Source organism: Notamacropus eugenii, chromosome 2, assembly GCF_028372415.1.
Source record: "Notamacropus eugenii isolate mMacEug1 chromosome 2, mMacEug1.pri_v2, whole genome shotgun sequence".
NCBI lineage: Eukaryota > Metazoa > Chordata > Mammalia > Diprotodontia > Macropodidae > Notamacropus > Notamacropus eugenii.
The window spans coordinates 2242002-2269807 of record NC_092873.1 but is presented as its reverse complement, the minus strand read 5'-3'; the positions used below and the strand labels follow the sequence as shown (position 1 = coordinate 2269807).

General features: G+C 37.1%; 1 protein-coding gene and 1 pseudogene across 1 annotated transcript; both read left to right on the top strand.

The window, feature by feature from the left end:
- The first annotated feature begins 9483 nt into the window (after positions 1–9483).
- LOC140523291 (olfactory receptor 5G29-like) lies at positions 9484–10416 on the top strand (annotated as a pseudogene).
- A 16220-nt stretch (positions 10417–26636) lies between these two features.
- On the top strand, positions 26637–27581 carry LOC140523290 (olfactory receptor 5G29-like). Its single transcript, XM_072638228.1, has one exon. It carries the CDS (start codon positions 26637–26639, stop codon positions 27579–27581), a length of 945 nt encoding a protein of 314 aa, XP_072494329.1.
- Positions 27582–27806: the final 225 nt, after the last annotated feature.

The following is a 27806-nucleotide window of genomic DNA, read 5'->3' as shown; positions in this document are numbered from 1 at the left end:
TGAATTCTAATTCTGCTACTGTCAACCTACATGACCTTGGATAAATAACTTAATGAGTCTGCATCTCAGTTTCCTCATCTGTAAAATGAAAAGGCTGGACTACATAACTTTTAAAATTTCTGCCAGCTTTAAATCTATGAGCCTATGATCTCATCCCTATTTTGACAAGAGAAGAGAAAAATATTAAGTATCTCAAAATTACAGCAAGGAAGATTCTTGCTACTGACACATGGAAATTCCCTGGTTGATATGATTTGTAATCTAAAGCTTGAAAGGCTACAAAATGTATTGTAGTGCATCTTGAAGGAAACTCCATGTCATCAGCATCAGTGCATGCTCACAACATTGATGAACTCTGAGAAGATCAAAGAAAAATTTTATGAAGACCTACAGACCCTGATCATCAATATTCCAAAAGAGGACAAGCTTATGATTCTGGGCGCCTATAATGCCAGAATAGACACAGAGAGTTTAACATGGCAGGGCATCCTTGAGAGCAATGGAGGTGGAAACAGCAACAACAATGGTCACTTGCTACTGAAGATTTGATCATTTCATGGCCTTCTCACTAAGTCTTCCATTTACCTAAACACAATAAAATTTGATGGATGAACCCTTCCAGAAAACATTAGCATTTAATATACCATGTACAACATAAGGATGTAAAAGTGATGAAGGTAATGTGTGGTGCAGAGTGTTGGACCAACCGTACACAACCTCTCCAAGTTAACACTCATACGTAAACACAGTGGCAGTCCCAAGTCAAGATGACTATCAGAAGACTTCATACCACTAGCTTAGAGTGCTTCTCTGTGCATGAACAGTATCTTGTTAACTTAGAGGGAAGGCTGAGTCAATCTAACATCGTCAACAGTGGAGCAGATAAGAAGTGGGTAGCTTTCAGAGATTTTCTGTACAGTATCACATTTGCTCATCTACACCAGAACACTTGCAACCATCAAAGATGGTTTGGTGAAAGAGATAGGGAAATTCAGAAGCTGATCAACAAAAAGTGAGAAATCCACAGGATTTACCAGAAGGATAGTTTGTCTGTCTCTAGGAAGGCAGCTTTTAACTCCATCAAAAGTAAGGTGCAAGGAAAGTATAAGGAGGTGCAGGATTATTGGCTGAGCAAGAAGGCAAAATGAATTTCAATTTTGTGGTGAAAAAGGCTTTCTCTCCTTGTTTAGTCAATAAACGGGAAGTAAGGCTCAGAATTAATTGAACTTTTGAGATGGATTATGTATTTCTCTTGATTTAAAAGAAGCAGAAGTCCCTCATCCTTGATAGCCCTTGAATCTAGGGTAAGAATTAATAAAACAACGAGTCAAATTGTTTGCCAAAGGTTGGTGTTTTCATGTGGTTATCACATGTGGCAATTTTTGCATGATTGTTTCCGTTTCTGCTTCTCATTTTCTTTCTTTATTCTATGGAATTTAAAAAATATATTTCTAACAATGGAACTGGTACAGAATAGTGAAAAAGAAACCTATCATAAGCAAATATTGAAGCTAAATACTAAGCAAGAAAAGAAAAAAGATCATGTCATGTGCACAGTAGGACATGAGAGGATTTAAAATGTATAGCAGTCAATGTTCAAGAAAGCTTGTATGATAAATTTTACACATTGGGTTGAGAACTGTCCATCTTTTCTTAGCTTCCCTGTAAGTTTTCTTTTATTCTCAGCTGTGCTTGTCCTTTTCTTGGTATGGTTAATTTTTTTTTGCATTATTACATCTTTACTATAGCTACATTTGTGTTTTAACCATGCATAATTTTACTGTTATGCATATTTGCTTTGGTATATGGATATGAATGAACCATGTGGTATAGACGTGTTATAACTGGTAAGTGATTTAGACTTGTATTCATTTAAGCAATTTGATAGTTGTCTTCTTTATATTTGCCCTGTCCATTGTATATACTATTGAGGGAGATTTTCTGTGAACCTAATTTGAAGGCATTTACATGGGATATGGTATTATTCATCTTTGCCCTGTTACGGTCTTACATACAAGTTATATATTCCAGATATCAGGTGTGTTACAGCAGATTTTATTGGGGAAGGCAGAGTTCCATACCTCAGGGAAGAATGTAGACTCTAATTGGCAAGGAGACTGAAGGGAAGTACAGTTTTTCTCAGCTAAAAGGAGGGACTGAAGTGATGTGGGATGTGAAAACTGAGTGGAAAGAGGGAGGCTAGGGAACTTTGAAACTCTAGCCACAGGTATGTAGATAGAGACTAATTGTCTAGTGCAAGAGAAGGATTCTCCTACCCCAAACTGAATTTGATCATGAGCAATTGGGTGTTTTTCCAGCTCACTGACTGCAAAAGTCTGGAAAGATTTTACTGCTTCTCTGGGAGGAACAAATATATTTCCCTGTACTTCCTTTCCCTTCCTTGTCTGATGAGCCAGCGTCATTTACCTTTAAATCTTGTTCATCGGCTATTTCTACATATATAAGAGTTTTTTCTTCACATGAGAAGCTTATTTTCTTTGCATTCTTAGTGAATGATTGCTATAAAGTGGTGGAGCATACCATAGGGGAAGATCAAAAGTGAATACCTAAACAAAGAGTTGTAAAATTAAACTCAAAGTTCTTTCACTTTCCCTTTCAAAAAGGACTTTACGATTGTTCTTTTAAATAACTTCTTGATACATCAAATGTATTGATACTTTCTGCTTTGACAAAAGGTCTCCACAGGGAACATTGTTGTAATTCAGTTGTTTTCATCTGTGTCTGACCCTTTGTGACCCAATTAAGGATTTTCTTGGCAACAATATTGGAGTGTTTGCCATTTTCTTCTCCAGCTCTTTTAGAGATAAAGAAACTGAGGCAAACAAGGTTAAGTGACTGAACCACACAACTGGTAAGGACCTGAGGATAGACTTGAACTGATAAAGATGAGTGCTTCTGACTCCAGGCCATAACTCTATACAATGAGAAATATCCCGTCAATATATTCTCTCAGAAAGAATATTTCCCCTCAACTTTTCCACTATGTGATCTTGGCCAAGTCATTCAACCTCTGTCTGTATCCACTTCTCTAATTCTAAAAAGAGTAGAGTCCCTAACTCCTTGGGTGATTGTGGGGATTCGATGAAATATTTGTAATGTGGTTAACATAGTTCCTGACACTTTAGTAAATGTTTGTTCCTGCTTCATCCACCTCCAAATCCAACTTTGCCAATCATAATAAAATGAAAAGGAATTTGGATGAGTGGTGTGCCATCTGATATTTGGACTACAGAATTAAGGCATACATACGGACACCTGGCTTTGAAGTCAGATGACTTGGCCTCATGCTCTGCCTTTGTGACCACCTAGATGACTTGTCAAAATACCTTAAACTCTGAAAGTGTGGGAGAAGATGAACTCCATGTTCTTTTGGCTCTAAGACTATGGTTCTATCCTTGCCTCCCCCAAAAGTTAGGTATTCTGTGGTTAACAGAAAGGAGAGATGTGTCTTTGAATGGTGGTAAAACAGTATAGGCAGAGACTGCTCTAGCTGAGATGACTCTCCATGCTTATTATGTATAGATTATGCTATAATCATTGTGTATATTATTTTTTGAAATCTTCTTTCTCCAATGTCAGTTAATATTGTTGAGTATGATTTTCCCTCACTGGTCTTAATTCTCCACTTCAGGAAATGTAAACAAATGCTAAGTCCCTTTAGAGTTCTAAATCCCACATTACCCAGGCAAAATTTCTTCCTGTAAGGGGTACACCTTTGTGTATTGATTATTGACTGCAAGTCTGCCAAGATTATTTTAATTCCTTCTCCATTGGATACAGCCCCTGAGATGAAAAGTTCATGAGGGAGCTGACATCCAACCAAGGAAGGTATAGAAGTTAATCTCCCTTACGCAGCCCATTTTTAAGATCAATACGGGGATACCAATTCTCTTTTGAAAGTGATTTCAGAACCCCAGATTTTCTTGGGAAAAGATGGAGCCCAATTTCTCCTTGTACCAAAAGGCAACTCTGATGCTTGAAGAGGATACCCATCAGAAAGGGAGATGATCATGCTTCTTCTCTTTTAGGTTTTGAGCAGACACCCTTGCATTCTCTTTTTTCTCTTTGAAAGAGTCAAAGGCAAGTAATGAAGAATTCCTTCAAAGAGGTGGGTTCCACACATTGTGGATAAATGACATTTTACAAATGATTCTAGTACTCATTAAAACAGAGGCTAAATTGTCAGCACCCACTATTGTTTTTTTTTTTAAATAATATTCTATTGTCTCCAATTCCATATTAAACGATTTTTAAATATCTTTAAAGCTTAAAATTCTGTCCCTTCCTCTCTCCGTGCCCTTCCTGCAGCAAAAAAAAAACAAAAAAAAAACAAAAAAAAACCCAGTAAGAAATGTGATGTAGGTTATATATATATATATATATATATATATATATATATATATATATATATACACATATATATATACATATATGTAATCATGTAATAAAAATTATTCATTTTATACAAGAATACTCGAACAGCAAAAATGTGCAAAAATACTATGCTTAACTCTAATGCACAGCATTTTTAAAAGTAACTGCTTTTATCCTACTACATTAAATTATCTACCTTCATGACCTCAAAGAATGGACTTGACTCATAAGATTAATTGATATTTAAATATGCTTTATGCTTTGTTAAGTGTTTTACATTTCCCTCCCTGATTTCAATCCTAAAAGGTAAGTGGTGAAGGCATACCTATGCCCCCTTTGCAAATGAGGGAAGCGACACCATAGTCTACATGGCTAAATTGAAGGAATTGGAGATTTCCAATCTGAAGAAGAGCAGATTTTGAGAAGTGTGGGTGTGATGATCCTCTTCATCTGTTTTAAAGGTTATTATGTGGAAGAGGAATTATATCTGTTCTGTTTGGTACTGGAGGGAGAAGTAGCAAAAATGGATAAACAGTTCAGAGACTGTTGGACTTGGGAGTCAGGAAATTCGAGATCAAATGTGGTATAAGATAGTATTTTTATGACCCTGGACAAATCATTAACCACCCTGCCTCAGTTCCCTCTTCTGCAAAATGGGAATAAGATAGATAACATTTTTGTTTAGGGATAGATTAGTGTAGATAGCTTCTGAGATTCTATTTCTGAAGTTCTTTGTCTAAAGATTAGCCCTGCTATGAAGACAAGTATTTTGTTATAGAAATATGAGCCTTTTCCTTCCAAAGCGAGGTACTAGAAGTTTCTGGTAAGAGTAATTCAGGGAAGCCTCTCTTTCCTTTGTATAAGGTGGTACCATTGGTGGACTTAGATATGAACATATTAATGCCTTCCTTCTGAGGGGAAGAGACTCTTTAGAGATGGAGTATGCATCTATTAAGGTGAGGGAGAAGTTTCAATTATCAGTTTCCTTCCTGAAAGAAGGAACTGCCTGTGACATGATGGCTGAAATCTGGCGAAAATGTAAAATAATCTATGTGGGACTTGAGGGCTTCCTTCCTCCTTTATGTGTCTTTTCAACCACACCCCATTTCCTGTAATAGAACAGCATAGCCTCATAAAGGAATTTACACCAAAATGCTACCAGTTGATCTTTGTATCTCCTCTTTATGCAGTACTAATATATTTACGTATGCACTCATTGCAACAGTCCTATAGGGGAGATAATAGAAATATCTTTCTTTCTTTTCTACAGGTAAAGGATTTGAGACTGAACTTCCAAAAACACTTATTGCTGCATTTTTAAAGACACATTTCCCTATATTGTTCCTTTCCCCTCCCCCACTTCACACTGTGCCAGAAGGTTCTATGCTCTAGATCTCACCTACAGTCCCCCACTTCTAATGAGTTTCATCATCTCTCTTTATCTCATCTCCAATATTGCCTCCCACAGGAAGAAGCATTTCTTGATTCTAGATCTGTTAATATCACTCTTAACCTAAGGACTTTGAATTAAGTTTGTTTTAGCCCCAGAATTTTATCCCCAGGATTGAGTATAATGTCAACTCTTAATATATTCTACTCTCCTTATTTAAGTCATCACTCCTCTCAAGTCAATATTCAACATTTCAAAGTTTCTGGTCATTCAGTGAAGATTTCATGTATGCTGATGTAGACATTGTGCCCATCTTTTCCCTGATTCCCTGATTCCTCAGTTCTTATGAGGCTTCCCAGTGATTTTTATTTTCATTTTCCTTCACATCACATGGTTTGTTCAATCATTCTCCAAATAACTGGGATGGGTAAGCGACTTTCCGATGACCACATAGCCAGTATGTACCAGTTGCAGGACTCATACCCTGGTGTTCTGATTCTCAACCTAGGAATCTTTTTATAATGTTATGATGCCAATGTTGAGAACACTAGACATCTGAGGAGGGATTTTCACAGAATGAGAAGGTTAGTGAGCTCTGTTCAGTCAAAATTTCCACAATATTTACTCAATGACATATTTATTGAGAGTTTGACATGATGAGAGCATTGTTGTAGGCAACTGATGACAAATAATTATGACTAACACACTCATCCTTCAAGAATATACAATCTATTAACAGTGATAAAAAGTTGCACCCAGAAGAAGGGAACATGATCATGGAATAAAAAGGGCCCTATTGTTAAGAGTTCAAATGAGGAAAATATCACTTCTGCCTGTGGGAATCAGGAAAGTATTCATGGACAAGACACTATGTACACTGATAACTGAAGATAGAGGATTCAACAGATAAAAAAGCACCTAGATTTGAGAAATGAATTAATAAGTGTGGAAGAAGGAAAGCCTATATTTTGTACAGTGGATGGAAAATAGTCCAGTTTAACTGAGACAGATGTATGGAGGGGAAGTAAGGAGAGAAAGTTGAAGAGGTAGGTAGTAGCCATGCAGTGGAGGGCCTTGAATGCCATGCAGGCACTTGTGAAATCATTGAGCAGTTTTGAGCAATGGAGTACCTGGATTAGATGTGTGTATTAAGAAGATTTATTGGCAGTTGTGTTTACAATTAATTGAAGGAGAGAGAGATTAGACACCCCTAAGAGTCTTTTCACTTCTAATAATTATACCAGGCATCTGAATGGAAGAGAGTTTGGAGCAGTGGCAGCTTATGCTATTTCTCAATCCACACCATTGAATTGATATCTTTCCCTTCCTAATGAAGCAGTTAGTGCTAGAGCTGAGGACAGGCTTAATACTAACAGAAAATTTCCAGCCTTTTGGAGGTCGAAGTGAAGAAGGGAAAAATGGAAAGAGATCACAGAATGAATTTCTGCAAAAAAAGAAGTAACTGTCTCAAAAGAGAGTAATAAAGAGGAATATAGGGCTCTGGGACTCCTAACTAATTTGAGAATCTGTGTCCTTTCCACTAGTCCACACTGCCTATTGCTTACTCCATTCTCTTTTTATTCTAAGGAGATTTTGCTCTTAGTTTGGGATAAAGTTAGGGTTCTAGGATATTTTCATTACTGGGCACCTCTAGCCACCTTTGTTGAAGGAAATAGTAACATGGGTGACTGAGAAAAAAAGAGGAGTACTCCACGGATACACAGAGACAGTGGCATTCCCTTTCCCAAATGGTTGACCAAAACATACCATTTTTTTCCTCTTTATCTGAAATATGTATCAAAAAATTCAATGAGAAATGGAAAAAAAAGAGTAAAACTGAATGGACTAATGGTCACTGCATGACCTAAGGCAACGTGTATTAGTAACCGATTGATTTCAGTCAGTGTTCAAGATATCAGTGCCTGACTGTAGAAAACGTACTACTTGGCTCTTAGTGTACAAAGGAAAAATGAATCAGGGTTCTCAGCACTTCTCAATCTACTGGACAAGTTGGCCTGGGAGAATGAAACCCTGCTTAACTACCTTTAGGATGTTAAATTGTTCCTAAGGAACAGTGATGGTTTAGCTTTCCTGCTTTTGGAGCCTGTGAGGAGACTGAGGGTTTAACCATGAATCTGAAAGGTTTTTCATTGTAATGGCTGGAGAGAGAGAGAGTAAGAAGACGGAGAACAAGGGTCAATAGAACATTTCCTGAGGGACCTGTTTTTAAATTGTTTCTTGTTAAGGTAAATAACAGAAATGCTTGATGCTCTAACTCCTAAGAAGAAGTATCACTTATATAATGCTCTAAACAGTGCAAAGTTCTTCACAAATATTATATCATTTTATCCTCACTACACACTTTTAAGGAAAGTACTATCACTTCCATTTTATTGATGATGTAATAGATGGAGATCGAGGTTAAATGATTTGTCCAAGGACACCAAGCTGCTGAATCCCTGAAGGGGGTTTCAAATTCAAATTTGCACTGCTGACAAGGCCATCTAGAGGGTGACCAATAAAGATTACTTTGGCATTCTGAGAGAATTGAATAGTGGAAGCTCCCCATTTCTGAATTTAAGGAGAAGTCAGAAATAGCACAACTTTGGCTCTGATCTTTCTCCCAGCAGTTTAATTTTAAAAAATTATTCATATCATAGTTTTCTTATCTGATACCTTCTATTTAAACTGCATGAATTATAATTTTGACATAAGTCATGAGAATTACACTGTTTTACAGACATATTTGCACATATGCATATATGTAAATTTACTTCCCTCTCTCTTCTCTCTCTCTGTTTCTTCATTTATTATATGTTGTATATATTATATTGTATATATGTTATATATTGACAATATATAATATATGGAGAGACAGAAAGACAGAGACAGAAAGACAGAGACAGAGAGAGAGACAGAGAGAGATATAGAGAGAGCGAAGAAAAATATGAGAAAAGAGACTTATGCAGTTATTTCAGAAGTACTATTTAATAAACTGGTCTTACTTAAATACAAATAATTGTAACTGAACATACTCAGTGATTGCCTTGTACCCTGGAACATGAATGAATAAAAACAAATGAGGTACTTACAGTACCAAATGACTGCTTTTCCATCTAGGCTACAAATAAACTCTCCAAAATAACTTGTAGAGTATTGTATATTGTAAGGAAAATTGTATTTTGTAAGGAAAATTGTATATTGTAAGGGAATTTATTTTTTTCTTCTAAGCTATTTTAAAATTTCTCAACCTGAGAGAACAATGAGCATTCTATATATACAAAGGAAGAGATAAAAAGTTCATTATTTATATAACTGTGAATTTCAATCCCATCCAGTTTTCTTAAAGCACATATAAACTATAATAAAAAATCCAAACTATTACTTCATACATGTCCTCTTCCTCTGGTATGCCATCTGAATTACTCCCCTTTGTACCTTAAAAATAGTTCATATTGCTACCCTTTTTTCTTTTCTTTTTTTTTTATGACATCAGCTTTATTGCTACTCCATCCCACTGTCCCCATCCAAACAGGGGAATAAAATCTTTATTATGATAATTTCATGAAGAAGAAAACACTAACCATTATTCTTTGAAGGAAACTAGGTCTTGTAAGAGAGTAGAACATTCTAGAAAATTTAGTAATAAAAATAGTCTTTCTCTTTCTTTTATCAGGTTGTAGCAGATAACGGAAGCTAGGAATCAAACCATGGTGACTGAGTTTCTTTTTGTGGGATTTACAGAGGATCTCCAGCAACAGGTTCTCCTCTTTCTTATGTTTCTGTTTTTCTATCTCATCACTGTCTTTGGAAACCTGGACATGATCATCCTGATATGGATAGACTCCCAGCTTCACACCCCCATGTACTTTTTTCTCAGTCACTTATCCTTTGTGGATTTCTGCTCTTCTTCTACCATTGCTCCAAAGATGTTGGCTGACTTCTTTGTGGAAAAGAAGACCTTTTCTTTCCTGGGCTGTGCAGCCCAGACGGGATCCTACGCACTCTTTGTGGCCACTGAGTGTTTCCTTTTAGCTGCAATGGCATATGACCGATATGCGGCAATCTGCAACCCATTACTCTATACAGTTGTCCCAGAGTGTCTGTGTACATCTGGTGGTTGTGCCTTATGCCATGGGCCTTCTGAATGATATGACACATGCAGTCCTCTTTTTCCACTCTCCCTTCTGTAGCCAGAAAATCATCAATCATTTCTTCTGTGATGTCTCACCCTTGCTCTCTATTGCATGTGTTGATACTCACATGGTTAAGTTAATCCTTTCCATCGTGGGTGGAGCTCTGGGAGTCTTCAGTGGCCTAGTCATTCTAACTTCCTACTTTTACATCCTTATGACCATCCTGAAGATGCTGTCTATGGATGGTATTTCCAAAGCCTTCTCCACGTGTTCCTCACACCTGACAACTGTCAGCATAATGTATGAGACCCTCTTCTTCATCTACGTGAGGCCCAATGCAGACTTCTCCCTGGACCTCAACAAGGTGGTTTCTGTGTTCTACACAACAGTGATCCCCATGTTGAATCCACTTATCTATAGCCTGAGGAACAAGGAGGTGAAAAAAATGCCTTCAGAAGGACTTTAGAAAGAAACAAAATTCCTATGGTCAAATAAGAATGAAGTCATTTTATGATATTCTATGGAAGAGGATCCATTCTGTGACTAGGGAGTGAAGGACCTTATTAAGTTGTGACTAGAGTGCAGAAGTCCTAGCACGCATGCCCTGAAGGGTCTCAGCTGGAATCTCTTGTTCATGTGGGTATGCATAAACACATACACACATAAATGCAGAGACATATATGCACATATACACACATGTATGTATGTGTATGTATTTGTGTTTGTACACACACACACACACACACAGAGATAAACACACATCTTTAAGTGCTTTTAAGCTTTCAGATTGTCCTTTCATCTCAGGTTCTGGAACCATCATTGAGAACAAATATTTTGTGTGGAGAAGAAGCTTATATTCCCTATTGCCAATATCAGTTGATAAACAGTTGCTTTAATGGTTAGATACACCCAAGAACCCAGTTTACCCAAGGTCATCAGCTTATCTTCTTCGCCATCTGCTATAGCCTTCATCCTGAGGAGTAACTCCCCCAAAAGTTGCAACCTGTCATTGCTTCCATGGGTCCTCCAGGAATAGACAAAACCTAGAAAATCCTATAGTTGCCATAAAATTCCTAAGAAATATCAAATAGTTCAACACTTGAAACTCTTTTGGTCTTATTCATGGAAATGACATCAAAGAAATTGTATTGCCATCTATTTTGTTGCTTATGCTAAGGACTGTGGGACTTTTCCTTTTGACTTCAGATGAAACTTTCTATATTTTTGTCTCTCTCCCCTCCTTCGCCATTACAATGTGAGCTCTTTGTGAGCAGAGATATCTTACTTTTTGATTTCTATTCTCAGCTCCTTATCAAGATACTTTGCACTTGTGTTTAATGTGTTTTTCATACAGATAAAACATTAAACCTGTTGTAACCTATGGTCCATGAAATTTGTATTTTTCTTTTGAAAACACATTTTGATTGCTATTTGAAAATAATTAGTTTCTTTTGCAATTCTGTTTTTTTTTAATTTTATGATTTTAAAAGCATTCTGCTAAGAAATTCATAGCTTTCCTCAGACTGCCAAAAGTTCCACAAGGTTAAAAAAAATTTAAGGACCCTTGGTCTATGAAGTAGACTTAAAATTTTTCAGGTAGCAGTTGATATTGGAACTGATATTGTTTATTTTCAACTCAAGGAGGAAAAAAATTTGACCCTCCCTTCCCCACTTTTATATGTGAAAAATCAAGGCCTGTGGAAAAGTCAGTTATGTGTTTGCATGTATTGAAGGAGTCAGAAATCTGTGAGAGCTAATCCTTCCTCAGAAACTTATTACCTGAATAAGTTGTTTAAATTAAACCTTAGTTTCTTCATCTACAAAATAGGCACAATGAGAGTTACTACCACACAAAATTATGAGACTGTAATAAAGGTGTACATATAATATATGTATATATACACAAAAACATATACACACATATACGTATATACATACATTCATGAACACACATATATACACACATATACATATATATACACATGAACTTTACAATCCTTAACACTATTATTATAAATTATATTTTCCTTAAGATAATAGTAAGATGTTTTTGCTACTTCTTTAGACACACACAACACACACACCCACCCATCTCCCCCACTCCCCACCACACACACATATACACACACTAGATGAAGGAAGTGCTTTTTTTATGGGGTTATAGAGCAGGTTGAATATTGGCAAATGATTCAAGAGGAACTCAACTGAGGTTTGAATTTCTGTTCTCATTTCCAGCCAAGTTCAGGATCCAATTGAGTTCAAATTTAACTCAACTCAAAAAAACATGAATTAAGTTTCAGATATGTATGTGCTCATGTAAGATGTTAATAGTTTATCTATAAAGTTGTCTAAATGTGTGGTCACAGTGTGGAGAGATGTCTCTGTCAATGGTCCATGCCTCCCTAGATAAACACACTTGGATGATTTTTATAATTATTTTATTTGTTTTCAGTTTTCTACAATCACTTTTATATATCTTAGATTATCTCCCTCTCTTCCTTCTTCCCCGCGCTTTCCCCCTCCCTCCTTGAGATGGTGTGCAATCTTATATTGGTTCTACACATATATTCTTTTTTTTTTATTTTACATTACGACATTCATTTCCACAAAATTTTGAGTTCTAATTTTTCTGCCCATCTCTCCCCTCCCCTCGCCCCATAACACCTTGCATTCTGATTACCCCTTCCCTCAATGTGTCCTCCCTTCTATCACATGCCCCTCTTCACTTATCCCCTTTTCCTCTCATTTCTTGTAGGGAAAGAGAGATTTTTATACCCCATTACCTATATATCTTACTTCTCAGTTATATACAATAACAATTCTCAACATTCGTTTCTAATACTTTCAATTCCAACTTCTCTCCCTTCCTCCCTCCCCAGCCATGACCACTGAGAAGGCAAGCAATTCAATACAGGCTATATATGTGTTGTTTTGCAAAAGATTTCCATAATAGTTATGTTGTGTAAGACTAAGTATATTGCCATCCATCCTATCTTGTCCCTCCCTTTTTTCTATTCTCTCATTTGACCTTGTCCCTTCCCAAAAGTGTTTGCTTCTAGTTACTCCCTTCTCCCATTTGCCCTTCCTTCTATCGTCCCCCTCACCCCACTTGTCCCCTTCTCCCCTACTTTCCTGTAGTGTAAGATAGATTTTCATACCAAATTAAGTGAGCATGTTTTTCTCTCCTAAGCCATATGTGAAGAGAGCAAACTTCACTTTTCCCGTCTCACCTCCTCTCTTTTCTCCTCCATTAGAAAAGATTTTTCTTAGCTCTTTTATGAGTGATAATTTGCCCCAATATACTTCTCCTTGTCTCCTCTCAATATATTCCTTTCTCACTCCTTAATTTTATTTTTTTATAGATGTCACCCCTTCTGATTCAACTCAACCTATGCTCTCTCTCTGTGTATGTATATATATATATATATATATATATATATATATATATATATATATATATATATATATATATATATATATATATATACACAAACATATATGTGTATACATATATGTGTGTGTGTGTGTGTATGATCCCTCCACCTACCCAAATACTGAGAAATGTCTCAAGAGTTACAAATATTATCTTTCCAGGTAGGAATACAAACAGTACAGCCTTAAAAAGTCCTTTATGATTTCTCTTTCCTGTTTACCTTTTCATGCTTCTCTTCATTCTTGTATTTGAAAGTCAAATTTTCTCTTCAGTTCTGGTCTTTTCATCAAGAATGCTTGAAAGTCCTCTATATCATTGAATAACCATTTTTTGCCTTGAAGTATTATACTCAGTTTTGCTGGGTAGGTGATTCTTGGTTTTAATCCCAGTTCCTTTGACTTCTAGAATATCCTATTCCAAGCCCTTTGATCCCTAATTTGGAAGCTCCCAAACCCTGTGTTATCCTGATTACATTTTCAAAATACTCAAATTGTTTTTTCTATCTGTTTGTAATATATTCTCCTTGACCTGAGAACTCTGAAATTTAACCACAATATTCCTAGGAGCTTCTCTTTTCAGGTCTCTTTCAGGAGATGATTTGTGGATTCGTTCAATATTCATTTTGCCCTCAGGTTCTAGAATATCAGGGTGGTTTTCTCTAATAATTTCATGAAAGATAATGACTAGGCTTTTTTTTTATCGTGGCTTTCAGGTAGTGCCATAATTTTTAAATTGCCTCTCCTACATCTGTTTTCCAGATCAGTTGTTTTTCCAATGAGATATTTCACATTATCTTCTAATTTTTCATTCTTTTTGGTTTTGTTTTGTAATTTCTTGCTTTATCATAAAATCATTAGCTTCCCTCTGCTCCACTCTCATTTTTAAAGAACTATTTTCTTCAGTGAACTTTTGAATTTCCTTTTCCATTTGGATAACTCTGCTTTTTAAAGTCTTCTTCTCATTAGCTTTTTGGACCTCTTTTCCCAACTGAGTTAGCCTGTTTTTAAAGGTGCTATTTTCTTCAACATTTTTTTGGGTCTCCTTAGCAAGCTGTTGACTTGCTTTTCAAGCTCTTCCATGACCTGAGCCCACTGCATATTCATTTTAGAGATACTGGATGCAGTAGTCTTGACTTCCTCTGACAGTATGCATTGTTCTTCCTTATCTGAAAGAATGGAAGGAAACTCCTGTAAATCAAGAAAGTAACCTTCTATGGTCTTATTTGTTTTCCCTTTTTTAGGCATTTTTCCAGACACTTACTTGACCTCTGAATCCTTTGTCAAGAGGAGGGTTGTAGTGCTCCTCCTCACCCCAGAACCTTGCTCAGGGCTGAGATTCAGATCAGCTGCTCAACTCCCCCAAGGGTTTTAAGTTGAGCAGCTCCAATAATGGAAGCTGTAGCCTAACTCAGCCACAGCCACGCACTGTCACCCTGCTGCTGCTGCTCTTGCCACTGCTGCTTGGGGACCATGCTGGGGGAAACCGTGCTCTCTTCTCACCCAACTGAGAAAGCCCTCTCACTGACCTTTGAAGTTTTCTTTAGCGCTTGTGGGTTGAGGGATCTGAGACCCTGCCTGCTGGGGACTCTGCCCCAGAGGCCTATTCTGGTCCTGTTCCTCTTGATGCCATTCAGCCAGGGCTGGACTCTGCTCTACTCAGTGTCCCATGGGATACCACCTTTCCTGTCATTCTTCCAGGTTGCCTTTGGCTGAAAATATCTTTCACTCTGTCTTTCTGTGACTTCTGCTGTTCTAGAATTTGTTAAGAGTCATTATTAACAGGTTTTTTATGGGCTGTGGGAGAAGAGCTACAGTATGGGCATCTTTTTACTCTGCCATCTTGGCTCCGCCCCCTGTTTAACTTGTTCTTGATGTCTCATAGAGTCATTAGCTTCCACTTGCCCAATTCTAAGTTTTAATGAATTGTTTTCTTCAGTTAGCTTTTGTATTTCTTTTTCCATTTGTCCAATTGTATGTTTTAAGCAGTTGTTTCTTCCAGTATATTTTTTTCCATTTTATCAACTGCAGTTTTAATTTTTTCTTTTGCCTCTCTTATTTGACGTTGAATATCCTTTTTGAGCTTTTGCAAGAAGGCTTTTCATGCTTGAGAGCAGTTCATATTCCACTTTGAAGTGACAAATGTTGGTATATTGACCATGTTGTCTTCTCTTGAATTTGTGTTTTTATCTGTCCTGGACTGGAAATCTGACACAGTCTGTCTCTTTGTGGATTTTCCTACTCTAGAGTTTATTCAGTTTCACCTTTGGGCAATATTTGAAGGAATTTTGGGGATAGCTCAGGAGAGTCCCTGCTTTCACTCCACCATCTTCACTCTACCCCCTCACTCCTCCATCTTGGTTCCACTTTATATAGCCTCCCAGAGGGGTTTATCCTATATCCCAGAAGGCTAGACCTCTCAGCATTGTATGAATACTGAAGAAGCACATATTTCTCACTTTCAAAACATGACCAGTACATCTCATCTTCGTCATACCTTCTTAGTAATGATCTTCCAGTCCTATTGCTTTATTAGTTCTCTCAAACCCCTTTATTAATACATTATCTGAACTATTAAGTATATTCATTAGTATATGTAACTATGAAAGTCCCTTCTAGCTTTGAGAACACAGAGTCATAGAAATTCAAAGTGAGAAAGAACCTCAGAGATCATTTAAACCAAGTCATGATACGATAGCAATCCTCTCTACAATATGAAAACTTCTTAGAATAAATTTTATGATTACACACTTTGATATATTGAAAGGACTTTTTCTTTGTTTGTTGATTATTTCTTTTTATATGAGATAAAGGAGCTGAAGTAGATGATCTTTGAGTTCTCTTCTAGCCCTAAGATTCTATCATTCTAAGGATTTCAAAGGAATAAGAACTTCAGGCCTCTCAGTGTGAGTTAAATGTAATAAAGTTGATTCCATACCACAGGTGTCTGCTCTAGAGATGGTGCTAGGATTGGAGGAGGTAAGAAGGTATAAAGGAAGGAGATACTTTGATGCAGATCCTACCCTGAGCAATAGTTCTGAGTAATTCTTCATCTTCCCAATCTGAAGAAAGGGGACATCAGTCAGAAGCATGTAATAGAGAGCTTTTTCAGATGATCTTATAAAGGAGGCATTGTTGTTAACTTTGTTGAGCCTCATGACCGTTAGCTTGCCTACTGCAAAAATAATTCTTTGTCCATGGCAACCTTGGAAACAAATGCAATAGCAGCTTTAATAGTCCCCATTACAGAAATTATGGATATTATTACTATAACTTGAAACAGGATGCTACAACTTAGAGATAATTAACATTTAACTCTTATTCTAGGGAATGGAAAAAGAAGCCTGTGTGAGGCACCATGAAAAAACTAAGTTTTTCCCTGTCCTTTTGGAGGACAGAAGAAAGATCATTTAATTCCTGTCTGTAATGAGTCCACTAGAAGATGATCAGCTTAACAGTCATCCTGGGAATATTGTTACTCGTCATGGCTGAAGAGAGACTGTTTAATCACAAAGACTGCTGAAACAGACTAACAAATTGCCTCAGAGAAAATGCATGGTGTATAGAAAAAAGGACCAAGTTTTCTTAAGAAACTGAGTCATTTTTTTTCACATGACATAAGATTATGAAGAGAATTATTGAAAATAACTGTAAACCAATATCCTAAGAGAGCAGAGCTGAACATTGGAGAGAGGTGGGACAAGGCAACAGTTGCTGTTGATAGATACAGTTGATTCCAGCTGTGATCTTTCTGTCTGAGTTTGACCATTTAGGTCAAAAGTAATGCTTATTTCACTGTAAAACCATTTAAATAGTTTTGTTTCACTGATGTTAAGCCTATGAGACAAGTGGGTTTGATACATTGAGAGTTATGAGTTAAAGTTATGGGAAAAGGGAGTTTTCCTCTAGTTTAGTTAATAAACGGGAATAGAGACTCATAATCAATTGAATTTATGAGATGAATTATACATTTCTATTAATTTAAAAGAAACAGGAACCCCACACTCCTTGATAGCCCTTGAATCTAGGATAAGAACTAATAAAATGACAAGTCAAGTAGCATGTCAAAGCTGAGGTTTTCATGGGTTTGTTGCATGTAGCAATTTTTGCATGATTAATGCTGCTTCTGTTTCTCATCTTTTCAAAAAAAATATTTAGAATTAAAAATATATTTTAAACACCAAAACTCAAAAACAGAATATAGAAAAAGAAAAATATCATAAACTTAAATATTGAAACAAATGCAAAGTCAGAAAAGAAAAAAGGCATGTCATGTGCACAGCAGCACATGAGAGGATTCAAAATATCTAGCAATAAATTTTCATTTCAAGAAAGCTTGTATGGTAAATACTACACATTGGGTTGAGAGTTATCCATCTTTGCGTCCTTGTAAGTTTTCTTCTGCTCTCCGCTGTAATCATCATTTTCTTGTTTTGATTATTTTATTCGCATTTTCATGTCTTTACTATAGCGACATTTTTGCAGTTTTGCTGTTATGCAAATTTGCTTTGGATATATGGATATGAATGAAGTATGTGGTATAGACATACATTATAACTGACAAGTGATTTAGTCTTGCATTTATGTAAGCAATATGATTAGTATGTTTTTTTAATTTGCCCTGTCTATTGTATATATTATTGGGACATATTTTCAAAAATGTAATTTAAAGACTCTTCCCTGGGAAGTGGTGTTATTCATCCTTGCTCCGTTGAATGGTCATATACAATTTAATGTTATGTTGTATAGTTCCAAATATCATATTGCTACAGCAGATTTTGCAAAGGAGGGCAAAATACCATATCCCATGGAGGAATATAGACCCTTATTGGCAAGGAGACTGAAGGAAAGGGCAGTTTTTCTTAACTGAAAGGAGGGACTGAAGAGCCATGGGATATAAAAACTGAGTGGAAATAGGGAAGCTAGGGAACTTTGAAATTCCAGGGACAAACACGTAGATAAATGTCAATTGTTTATTGCAAGAGAAGGATTCTCTTACTCCAAACTGAATATGATCATGAGCAGTTGGATATTTTTCTTGCTCACTGACCTAGTTAAGGAATGAACAATAGCCTGGATAGATTTTGTTGCTGCTCTGGGAGCAGCAAATGTATCTCCTTCTGCTTCCTTTCTCTCTCTTTTCTGATGAGTTAGCATCATTTACCTTTAAATCTTGCTCATTTGCTATTTGTAAATATATAATAGGCTTTTTCTTCAAACAAAGAGAAGCTAATGTTCATTGCATTCTTAGTGAATCTTTGCTATAAAATGGTGGAGTATACCTTAGGGTAAGAACCAAAGGTGAACACCTAGACAAATAGCACTAAATTTAATCTCAAAGTTCTTTCTACTTTACAAAAGGGGCTTCATAATTATTCTTTTTAACAACTCTGGAGGAGAAGTGAGGTTGGTGACTTGCACAGCCCTCCTTCACTCAAAAGTCCAGTGCATGTCATGTCATCATTTCTCTGATGGCATGGTCTTTTATGGCAATGAAGGATGAACACAATCCTGTGAGTAGATGCAGCTGCCTGAATGGGGACCCAGGTAGCTGGATAACTCAGCTCCTCCTCTCCTGTCTGCCTCCTCCTCCCCTTCCTTCTCCTCTCCAAAGGAAAGCAAATGTAGATGGCCAAAAGATATCCAGTTGACTTGGGCTAGTTTCTTTCCCTTCCCTTCCCTTCCCTTCCCTTCCCTTCCCTTCCCTTCCTTTCCCAAAACCTTAAAACTACTGCACTCTGAAGCTCAGACCAACGGGCCCCTGCCTAAGGGCTCTTCTGGACACTCCTGGCTTTAGTGCGATTATCAGTAGTAACTGTTGATGTCTCCCTCCCAGTCTGATGTCTTTTTTTTATCTTGGCCTCATAAAGGAGCCATGTCCTGGATGCTTCTTAAACAGACTTATTCAATGAATGGACATTACTTCACCCTAAATGCATACCTGCAAAGACCTTAGCTTAAAAGGGTCAAGGTCTCCCAGTGCATCTTGGGTCATCTCCAGTCATCCTGATGAATATCTGGTCACCGGATTCAGATGACTCTTCAGGAGAAGTGAGACTGGTGACCTTGCACAGCCCTCCTTCACTCACAACAAAGTCAAGCACCAGTCATGTCATCATTTCTATGATGCTATGGTCTTCTTACACTACTAAGGACAAACACACAATTTTGACAACTTATTGATACGTCAAATATATTGATACTTTCTGCTTTGACACAAAAGGTACTTCCCAAGGAAAGCTGTTGTTGAGTTGTTTTCAGTTGTATCTAACTCTTTGTGATCCCATTTGGTTTGTTTTTGTTTCTAAAAATACACTGGAGGGGTTTGTCATTTTCTTCTCCAGCTCATGTACAGATGAGGAAACTGAGGCAAACAGGTTTAGTGACTTGCCCAGAGTCACACAGCTGGTAAGTGTCTAAGGCCAGATTTGAACTCAGGAAGATAAGTCTACTCCAGGGCCAGAATTCTATCCAATGAGGAATATCCCAACAATGTATTTGCTCACATAGAATGATTCCCCTCAACTCCTCCATTGTGTAACCTTGGACAAGTCATTTAACCTCTGTCTGCCTCAATTTACCCAATTGTGAGAAGAAAATAGTAATAAAATAATGTGAAGTACCTGTAAAGTGCTTAGCCTACCTCCTGGCACTTTAGTAAGTGCTTGTTTCTGCTTCATTCACCTCCGACTCCAAACTTGCCAGGCGTAATGAAATGCGAAGGAATTTGGATGAGCAATGTGTCATCTGATATTGGGAGTAGACAGAAGTGTGGCACCCTGACAAAAAGCCTGGTCTGACATCATGTCAAGTGCCCACTTAGGCGATTTATCAAAATCCCTTAAGCTCAGAAAGAGTTGGAGAAGATCAATTCTTTCTTCTTGTAGATCTAAATCTATGGTTCTATCATTCTTTCCCCCTAAAATTACTTTATTAGTGGTTAACAGAAAGGAAAGATGTGTCTTTGGACGCTGGTAGAACAGTATTAGTAGTGACTGCTTTAACTGAGATGAACCTCCAAGGTGACAATACATGTATTATGTCATAATCATTGTGTATGTTATTTTTTGAAATCTGCTTCCTCCAATGCCAGTTAATATTGAGTGTGATTTTCTCTGTGGGCTTCATTTTCCTCTTCTGGAAATGTAAATAACTTCTAAGTCCCACATTACCAACCCAAGGTTTTCTGCTGTAGAGAGTACCCCTTTGTGTGTTGATTTTGAATTTAAACTCTGCCCAGATTATTTTAATTCCTTCTCCATTGGATAAAGCTCCTGAGGTTAGGAGTTCACCAGGGAACTGCCTTCCAATCAAGGAAAGTTTAGAAGTTAATCTCCCTTATGCTGTCCATCTTTAAGATTAATGCAAGGATACCAATTCTCTTTTTCACAGGGATTTCAGAACCCCAGGTTTTTTTTAAGAAAAAGACAGAATTCAATTTCTACATGTAATAAGAGGAAGCTCTGGTGCTTGGAGAGCATACCCACCAGAAAGGGAAATGACTTTTCCTCTTGTCTTCTAGGTTTTGAGTATACACACTTGAATTCTCTTATTCCCTTTGAAACAGTCAAAGGTGAGTAATGAAGAATTCCTTTAATTTGTCCACATATTTTGGACAAATGACATTTTACAAATTGTTCTGGAACTCATTAAATAGAAGTGAAAATCTGGGCAAAAATGGTACTCACTATTCTTTTTATAAAATTATATCCCATTCTCCCCCAATGCTATGTTAAAACAATTTTAAACATTTTTTAAAAGTTTTGAGTTCCAAATTCCATACCTTCCTCTCTCCTTCCCCTCACCCTCAAGAAAAAAAAAACGCAAGCAATATGATGTAGGTTATATATGTGCAATTGTGAAACATTCTACATTATTCGTTTTATACAAGAAGACAAACAAAAAAGTGAAAAAAATATGATGTTTTAGTCTAATACCCAGTGTTTTAAAATAAGTGCTTCCATTTAGCTATTGGAATAGAATGTGTGCTGTCATGACACTAAAGAACAGACTGCTGATAAGATTAATCATCGACATTTAAATGGTATTTTACGTTTTCTTAAGTGCTTTACATATTTTTCCCCGATGTCAACCCTGAAAGGTGAGTGATATTTCCCTGCTTTACAGAAATGAGACTATGATATACACTGGTAAGTTGAAGGAATTTGAGATATTAAATCTGAAGGGAAGATTTTGCGAAGGGTGGGTGTGATGATCCTCTTCATGTGTTTGAAAGGCTATTGGGTGGGAGAGGAATTGCATATGTTTTGTTTGGTCGTGAACTAGCAAAAATACGTAAATGGTCAGATATCAATTCACCTTATGGGCAGTTAGATGGTCCAATACAAAGTGTGTTGGACTTAGGAGTCAGGAAGTTCAGAGATTAAATGTGGTTTCAGATAGTAGTTGTACGATGCTGGACAAATCATTAACTTCCCTGACTCAGTTTCCTCATCTATAAAATGGACATGAGATAGAGATAATTCTTTTTTTTTTTTTTTTTTTTTTTTTTTCAGAGTCAAACAGGGGTTGAGCTTTATTACAGGGTTTCGGTTACAAGTGCAGGGGGTCTTCTTTCTTAGGACGAAGAGGGGGAGATTTCCTAAGAAGGCTAAGCTTAAGGGAATGGAAGTAGAAGTACAAGCGGGGAGAGAGGGGGAGGGGAGAGAGGAAAGAAAAGAAGCGGAGCCCTACTTTTCTCTTTGGCTCCACACGTGCTAAAAAAAGGATAGAGATAATTCTTGTTCAGGTATGGATTGGTGTAGATAGCTTTTGAGATTCTATTTCTGATATTTTGTGTCCAGAGATTAACTCTGCTATGAAGAAAGGGATTATGTTATAGAAATGGGAGCCTTCTTCCAAAGAGCAGGACTAGATTTTCCTAGTAAATGTAACTCAGGAGAAGGCTTTTTTCCTTTTGTTGAAAGTGGTTCCACTGGTCCAGACCACCATGAGAATATTGATTCCTTCCCTCCGAAAAGAAGAGACTATTCAGAAATGTGGTATTCTTCTGTTAGCGTCGGGGAGAAGTTGTCAATTGTCAATTTCCTTCCTGAAAGAAGAAACTGTCTGTGACCATGAGGGCTGAAATCTTGCCAAAAATGTAAAATAATTTATGTGAGCCTTGATGGCTCCGATGCCCCTTTCTGTTTCTTTCTGCCCATATCTTGTTTCCTATAACAGAATAGCATAAGATCATAAAGTAATTTACACCAAAATGCTATCAGTTGATCTTTGTATCTCCTCTTTATCTAGTGCTAAAATGTCCTCCTTGCAACAACCCTATAGGGCAGATAATAGAAATGTCTTTGTTTCTTTTCTACAGATAAAGGAACTGAGACTGAATGAAGTTCCAAAAACAACTTATTGATGCCCTTTGCTTTTAATGGCACAGACATTTTCCTTTCCCTTCTTCCCCACCACACTGTGCCAGAAGGTTCTATGCTATAGGAATCACCTATAGTTGCCACTTCTAATGAGTTTCATCATCTGTCTTGATCTCATCTTAAAACACTGCCTCCTACAGGAAGATGCATTTCCTGAACTCTACAGCTGTTAGTGCCACCGTTAACCTAATGAATTTGAATTAATTTTGTTCATACTTACATGAGTACAGAATATCTTCCCATTCTTTTGATGGACTTTTAGTACAATGTAATCTCCTAATAAAGTTTTCTTGATTGATCACAGTCTTCTAAAGCCAAGACTTAACATTTCACTGAGTTCTCTGACTAGTCAGTGAAGATTTTGTATATGTTCTTGGAGACATTGTACCCATCTTTTCCCTGATTATGGTTTCTTTATCTCAGTTCATATAAGGCTTCCCCAGTTCCTGTTGTTTCTAATACTAGTCCTTTTCTTTCACATAGGACAGTTTGTTCAGTCAGTCCCCAAATAGCTGGACTGGGGAAGTCAGTTTCCCGTGGCCCCATAGCTAATATGCACCAGTCCCAGGACTCATCCCAGGTCTTCTGACTCTAAAATTAGGGATCTTTCTTCACACTTTAATGCCAGTTCTGAGCACACTAGGCATCTCAGGAAAGCTTTGTACAAAGTGAGAAGGGTGGAGAGCTCTATTCAGACATTATTCCCACAAAATTTACTCAGATTGAAATAATTGAAGTATCTAAATATTTATTGAGAACTTGAAATTATAAAGGTATTGTTCTAGGCAACTGAGGATAAATAATTATGATGAATGTCCTCACCCTACAAGAATGTATAGCCTATTGGAAGTGATTAAACTGGTGCACACAGAAGAAGATAATAAAGATAATAGAATAAAAAGGGGCCTTATTGTTAGGAACTCAAATGAAGAAAATGTCACTTCTGACTAGGGGAATCAGGAAAGTTTTCATGAACAAGACACTATTTACACTGATAATAGAAAATTCAACAGATAGAGACAGGTAGAGAAGGAACCCCATATTTGAGAAATGAATTAATAAGTGTGGAAGAAGGAAAGTCTAACTCTTGTACAAAGGATGGAAAGAAGTCCATTTTGGCCAGCACATAGATGTATGGGGGGAAGTAAGGTGAAATCAAGCTGAACAAGGAGGTGGGAGCCATGCTGTGGAAGGACTTGAATGCCATGCAGGCACTTGACTTGGGGAATCATTGAAATGTTTTGAGCAATAGAGCAATGGATTAGAAGTGGACATTAGATTTATGTGGCAGTTGTGTGTATTATCAATTGAGAGAGAGAATGAGACACACACACACACACACACACACACAGAGAGAGAGAGAGAGAGAGAGAGAGAGAGAGAGAGAGAGAGAGAGAGAGAGAGAGAGAGAGAGAGACTAGAGCCCCTCCCAAGGAGTCTTTTCACTTCTAATAATTATGTTCCAGGCATCTGAATGGGAGAGATGGTTTGGGGAAGTGGGAACTTATGCTACTTCTCAATCCATACCATTGAATTTATATCTTTCCCTTGCTAACGATGCAGTCAGTCCTAGAACTGAGGAAAGACTTACTCTTAATAACAAATTTCCATCCATTTGGGAGTTTAAATGAAGAATGGAAAATGGAAAGAGATCACAGCAGGTACTTCTGCAAAAAAAAAAAAAAACTATCTCAAAAGAGACTAATAAGGACATAGGGCTCTGGGACTCCCAACGTATTTTAGAATCTCTGTTCTTTTGGCTACCCCACACTGCCTATTGCTCACCTCATTCCTTTTCTATTCTACAAATATTTTGCTCTTTATTTGGGGTAAAGGTAGGGGTCAAGGATGTTTCCATTACTGGACACCTCTAGCCACCCTGGTGGAAGAAGTATTAATATGGGTGACTAAGAAAAAAGAGCAAGACTCCACTGAGACATAAAGACACTGGTTTGCCCCTTCCCAATTCAGTTGACCAAAACATATCATTTTTCCCCTTTTCACCTGAAATACCTATAAAAAATATTAGGTGGGTTAAGGGAAAAAAAGAGCAAAAATGAAAGCAGTTAAGGTCACTTTATGACCCGGGATAATTTGCATTAGTAAGTGATTTATTCAGTCAGTGTTCAATATGTAAATGAAATAATGTATAAAACATTCCACTTGGCTCTAGTTGTTCAAAGGAAAAATGAACTGATGTTTTCCAAGGCTCTCAATCTACTTGAGGAGTTGACCTGGTGTAATGGGTATCCACTTTTCCAATAACTGTTGCCATGGAGAATAAAACTCCTGTTAACTATCTTTAGAACATTTAATTGTTCCTAATGAACAATTATGGTTTAGCTTTGCTTCTTTAGGAAACTGTGAGGAGACCGAGGGTTTAACCATGATTCTGAAGAGTATTTCATTTTAATGGCTGCAGAGAGATGGTAAGACAGGCCATAGCACAAGGGTCAATAGAACATTTCCTGAGAGACCTGATTTTAACTTGTCTCTTGTTAAGGAACATAAAGAAAATTCCTGATACTATTACTACTAAGGAAAAGTAGCACTTTTATAATGAATGACCTAAATGTCCAATGTGCATTGTACAAAATGCTTCATAAACATTTCCTCTTTTCATTCTCAATATAAACTTTCAGGGAAGGTACTATCACCTCTATTTTATAGAAAAGGAACCTGATGCAGACAAGGACACCAAGGTAGTGAGTGTCTGAAGTGAGTTTCAAATTCAAATTTAAACTGACAAGGCCACCTAGAGGCCAAAAGAGATTTCATTGATATCCTGAAAGAATTGAAAGGTGCAAGCTCTCCATTTCTGAAATGAAGGAGAAGTCAGCAATAGCATGACATTGACTGTGATCTTTCTCATAGAAGATTCAATATAAGTAGTTATTTATATCATTGTTTTATTATCTGATATCTTCTACATAAATTATACGGATTATGATTTTGACTTCTCATGAAAATTAGGGTGTTTCACACACATTTACAGATATGCGTGTGTCTACATATGCACATTATTTGTGTGAATGTATAATATATATTATATGATATATAATATTATATATATATAATATATGTATACACATAGAAAGAGAATAAAAAGCGAGAGAGAGAGAGAGAGAGAGAGAGAGAGAGAGGGAGAGAGAGAGAGAGAGACGAGAAAAACTTATGGGAAAAGAGACTTATCCAGTGTATTTCAGAAATACTATTTAATAAATTGGGTTTACTGAACAATAAATAATTGATCACTGAGACAGGCTTCAACTTTCATAATTAATGTGGAAATATCTGAATCTACTCATAGACTACCCTTGCACCTTGGGACAAAAATAAATAAGAAAAATGAGCTAATTACAATAACAGTAGGCGGCTTTTCCACATAGAGTACAAATGATCCCTGTAAAATAAATAATATTGGATATAGTAAAGAAATTCCTTTTATGTTTTAAACTATTTTAAAAATTGTCAACTTGGCACAAAATTAGCATTCTATATATGCAAAGTAAAAGACAGAAAGTAAATTATTCGTGAAACTGTGAATCTCTATATGCCATCCTGCTTTCTTAAAGCACATACACCATATAATAAGAAATTCAACCTATTATTTCATAATTGTCCTCTTCATCTAGGCTTCCCCTTAAATTTACTCTCCCATGACTTTCAGAATAATTCAGTACTGTTCCTCTTTTTTTCTTTTCTTTTTTATTTATTACATCCACATTATTACTACTTTCTGTTACTGTTCCATGTCAAAAACAGGGGGAAAATGTTTATAAAGATAATTTCATGAGGGAGAAAGCAAAAACAGTTGTTCTTTGAAGGAAGCTAGAACGTTCGAGAAAATTTGGTAATAAAAATAATCTTGCTTTTTCTTTTATCAGATTGTAGCAGATAATGGAAACTAGGAATCAAACCATGGTGACTGAATTTCTTTTCGTGGGATTTAGAAATTATCTCCCACAACAAGTTGTCCTCTTTCTGATGTTTCTCTCTCTTTATCTTGTCACTCTCATTGGGAATTTGGGCATGATCGTCCTGATATGGATAGATTCCCAGCTTCACACCCCCATGTACTTTTTTCTCAATCACTTGTCCCTTGCGGATTTCTGCTCCTCTTCTACTATTGCTCCAAAGATGTTGGCTGACTTCTTTGCGGAGAAGAAGACCATCTCTTTTCTGGGCTGTGCAGCCCAGATGTGGTTCTTCGGACTGTTTGTGGCCACTGAGTGTTTCCTTTTAGCTACAATGGCATATGACCGGTATGTAGCAATCTGCAACCCATTACTCTATACAGTTATCATGTCCCAGAGTTTCTGTGTACATCTGGTAGTTGGGCCTTATGCCATGGGCCTCCTCAGCTCTCTGACACATACAGTCTTAACTTTCCACTTGCCCTTCTGTGGCCAGAATGTCGTCAATCATTTCTTCTGTGATATCTCACCCTTGCTCTCTCTTGCATGTGCTGACACTCATCTCAACAAGTTAATCCTTTTCATCATGGCTGGAGCTGTGGGAGTCTTCAGTGGCCTGATCATTCTTATTTCTTACATCTACATTCTCATGGCTATCCTGAGAATCCGCTCTGCTGAAGGTAGGTCCAAGGGCTTCTCCACCTGCTCCTCACACCTAACTACTGTCAGCATCATGTATGGGACCCTCTTCTTCATCTACGTGAGGCCTAGTGCTAGTTTCTCTCTAGACCTCAACAAGGTGGTGTCTGTGTTCTACACAGCAGGGATCCCCATGTTGAATCCACTTATCTATAGCCTGAGGAACAAGGAAGTGAAAAATGCACTCAGAAAGACCTTAGAAACGAAAAATTTTCCTATGGGCAAATAAGAATGAGATTCTTTTGTGAAATTCTATGGATGAGGATCCATTCTGTGACTGGGGAGTGAGGGGCCTTATTAAGTGGTAATTAGAATGGACAAAAACTAGCAGGCATGCCCTGCAGTGTCTCTGCTGGAATCTCTTGTTCTTGTAAGTATACACAAGTGGGCATACACACACATACACACATAGATATAGATGCTCATATACGTACATATTTGTATATATGTACAC